Source organism: Ceratina calcarata, unplaced genomic scaffold, assembly GCF_001652005.2.
Source record: "Ceratina calcarata isolate Rehan_Ccalc_2016 unplaced genomic scaffold, ASM165200v1 scaffold3514, whole genome shotgun sequence".
Lineage (NCBI taxonomy): Eukaryota > Metazoa > Arthropoda > Insecta > Hymenoptera > Apidae > Ceratina > Ceratina calcarata.
In genome coordinates this window covers 1-2,418 of record NW_017158087.1, presented here as the reverse complement: position 1 = coordinate 2,418, position 2,418 = coordinate 1, and the positions used below count along the sequence as shown (strand labels likewise).

General features: G+C 41.9%; 1 protein-coding gene across 1 annotated transcript; it reads right to left on the bottom strand.

Annotated features, from left to right (window-relative positions):
- Positions 1 to 1,065: 1,065 nt before the first annotated feature.
- LOC108625446 (putative cytochrome P450 6a21) lies at positions 1,066 to 2,412 on the bottom strand. The gene has a single exon (XM_018025496.2). The coding sequence runs from the start codon at positions 2,364 to 2,366 to the stop codon at positions 1,068 to 1,070; it is 1,299 nt and encodes a 432-aa protein (XP_017880985.2). The 5' UTR covers positions 2,367 to 2,412; the 3' UTR covers positions 1,066 to 1,067.
- Between the last annotated feature and the right edge of the window lie 6 nt (positions 2,413 to 2,418).

The window sequence follows — 2,418 nt, the reverse complement described above, 5'->3', positions numbered from 1 at the left end:
CGCTACTTGATTTCAAACGGCAGAGACTTATTTGTACACCAAATAATATTATTTTGTTTTATTCGAAATTTGTGAACGCCAATTGCATGGCATTGTCGCAGCATGATATTACACTATCAGTAATAACTATTTACACACATAGTTTAGTTAGATAAAACGTTCCTATTAGCACGACAACAATTACGAAAATTTTAATGCTACATAAAATTACTATTTCTTAAAAACAAAGTGGTCGTAAATTGAAACCATCGAAGGACTTCCAGTAACTGCGTCGATTGTTCGCCACGTGCAAACTAGAAATCCTAACAATCGATTTTGGGTAATTATAAGATCATAGTTCGTCGCCCTGCAGGACCGTCGTACGGTTGAAGTGGGCCATGTAACAAGAAAATAATGCCAACCGCGGTTATGCAATGCCTATACGAATTTACACGCGCATAATCGAAGTTTTTGGGAACTGTCCTCTGAAACAGGAAAAGAGCCGTTGCGTTGTACGCGTAATTTCCGGCGAGAAATTTACATCAGAATCGATATGAGTAGATGTGTCAGGGGGTTTTAAACCCCTGGAGTGCTCAGAGGGATGTGGGACCCAGGGATCTCGTTTGCTTCCGTACATGCCGGAAAGTGGGGACGACGCGACCATGGTGGGGACCAATAGTTGGTGGGGGTATGCAGTGATTTTCAAGATTTGTAGGCTTATTTTGGCTATACATTTCGTCAAGTTGGCAACGTTGATAGTAGCGCCAAGCCAAGTGTGACGTAGACGAACGCGGCGCTGAATCATTTGAGTTTGGATTCCAGGCGTAAACACTTTCACGTCCAATTTGTTTTCACGTACAAAGTTTAGATAGAAATCGTTTGAACCCAGAAACTATCGCGGCAATAACAAGAACCAAATTATATTTAAAAAGTAACAAAAAAACATGTATGGATTATATTGTAACAACGGACATGTTAAAATTATTTAATAATAACATGTATAAGAGGAAAGCAATTCCTGCGGAGATAGGAAATATAATTGTACAAGATGAAACAGATGACACTGACACTACAAACACNGACTGTTTTCAAAGTTTTGACAGATGCACCCAAAGTCCACCTTCTGCTTCTGTGAGAAAAACGAAGTGCAACAGTTTCAAAGGCAGCTTCGTTTTAGCCGACAATTCCAATTTATAGCCTTTGAGCAAGATAGCCAAACAACACTTAATTTGCAGCAGTGCCAATCTCATTCCCACGCACATCCTTGGTCCCTCGCCGAATGGCATGAACGTCATTTTGTCAATCTCGTGCTTCCTCTCCTCGCTGAATCGATCTGGATCAAAGGTCTCCGGATCGGACCAATACCTCGGGTCCTTCTGCAGTCCATAAATGGGTATGATAATTTCGGTGCCAGGTTTCACGCGACATTTAAGCCCGTCCGATCCTTCCAACTCGCACTCTTCTGTACATATTTTTATCATCATACTCAGTGTCGAGTAATATCTTTGCGATTCACAAATTACTTGGTCCATATAAGTCATGTCTTTCACCGCTTCGTACGTTAACACACCTCCGTGTTTTTCCAGGACAGTCTTCACTTCTTCTCGTAGTCTTTCTTGAACATCCTGATGCATAGCCAGTTGAAATCCAATGAAACTGAGAGTAATGCTTGATGTTTGGAATCCGTCGATGTAAAACGTGAATACACCAGCAGTGAGAACGTCCAAAGGCAGTTGCTTTCCTTCCTCTTTCTCCAGCTGCACCATTATTTCGAGAAAGTCGTACCTGGGCGTTGATTCCTTTCGCCTGTGCTCCAAATTTTCCTTAACCAGCGTTGTGAACATTTGTTCCAGTTCCTTCTTCGTGAACTTGATCTTTGTGAAACGATTCACACTGGGAAATAGAGTTACAATGTTAAGTAGAAATCTACTGAAGAAATTCGGTTCGAAGAAATTCTTGCCGATCTGATCGAACGCCAACGGATCATCCACGTCCCCGAAACAGCGCCCGTCGATGCCCATACTAGCGTTTGCCGCAATTTCGCCAGTAAATTTTGAGAACAGATACTTCAGTTCAACTTCGTACTTATCGTTGGAGTTCACCCGCCTGTCTAAGTAATCTTGGAATTTCTTGCACACTCCGTTAACTGCCACGAAAAGAATTTTCAACTTGCCACTGGTAAACGCATAGGTCAATCGTTTCCTTCCATTTAACCATTTTTCCCCATGGGTGAAAAATGGATGATATGCGAACAGGGGATCCACGTCTTTTTGAACCCGGAAACCGTTTATAGGAAAACTCGACAAATTAGTTAGTAACACGGACTTCACCAAGTTCGGTTCGCGGATAACTAATGATGGCACTAATCCTTTGTAAAATCCAACCATGCTGCAATCCTTGTACTCATTGTATATTTCTTCAATTAGTACGCCCGGAGCT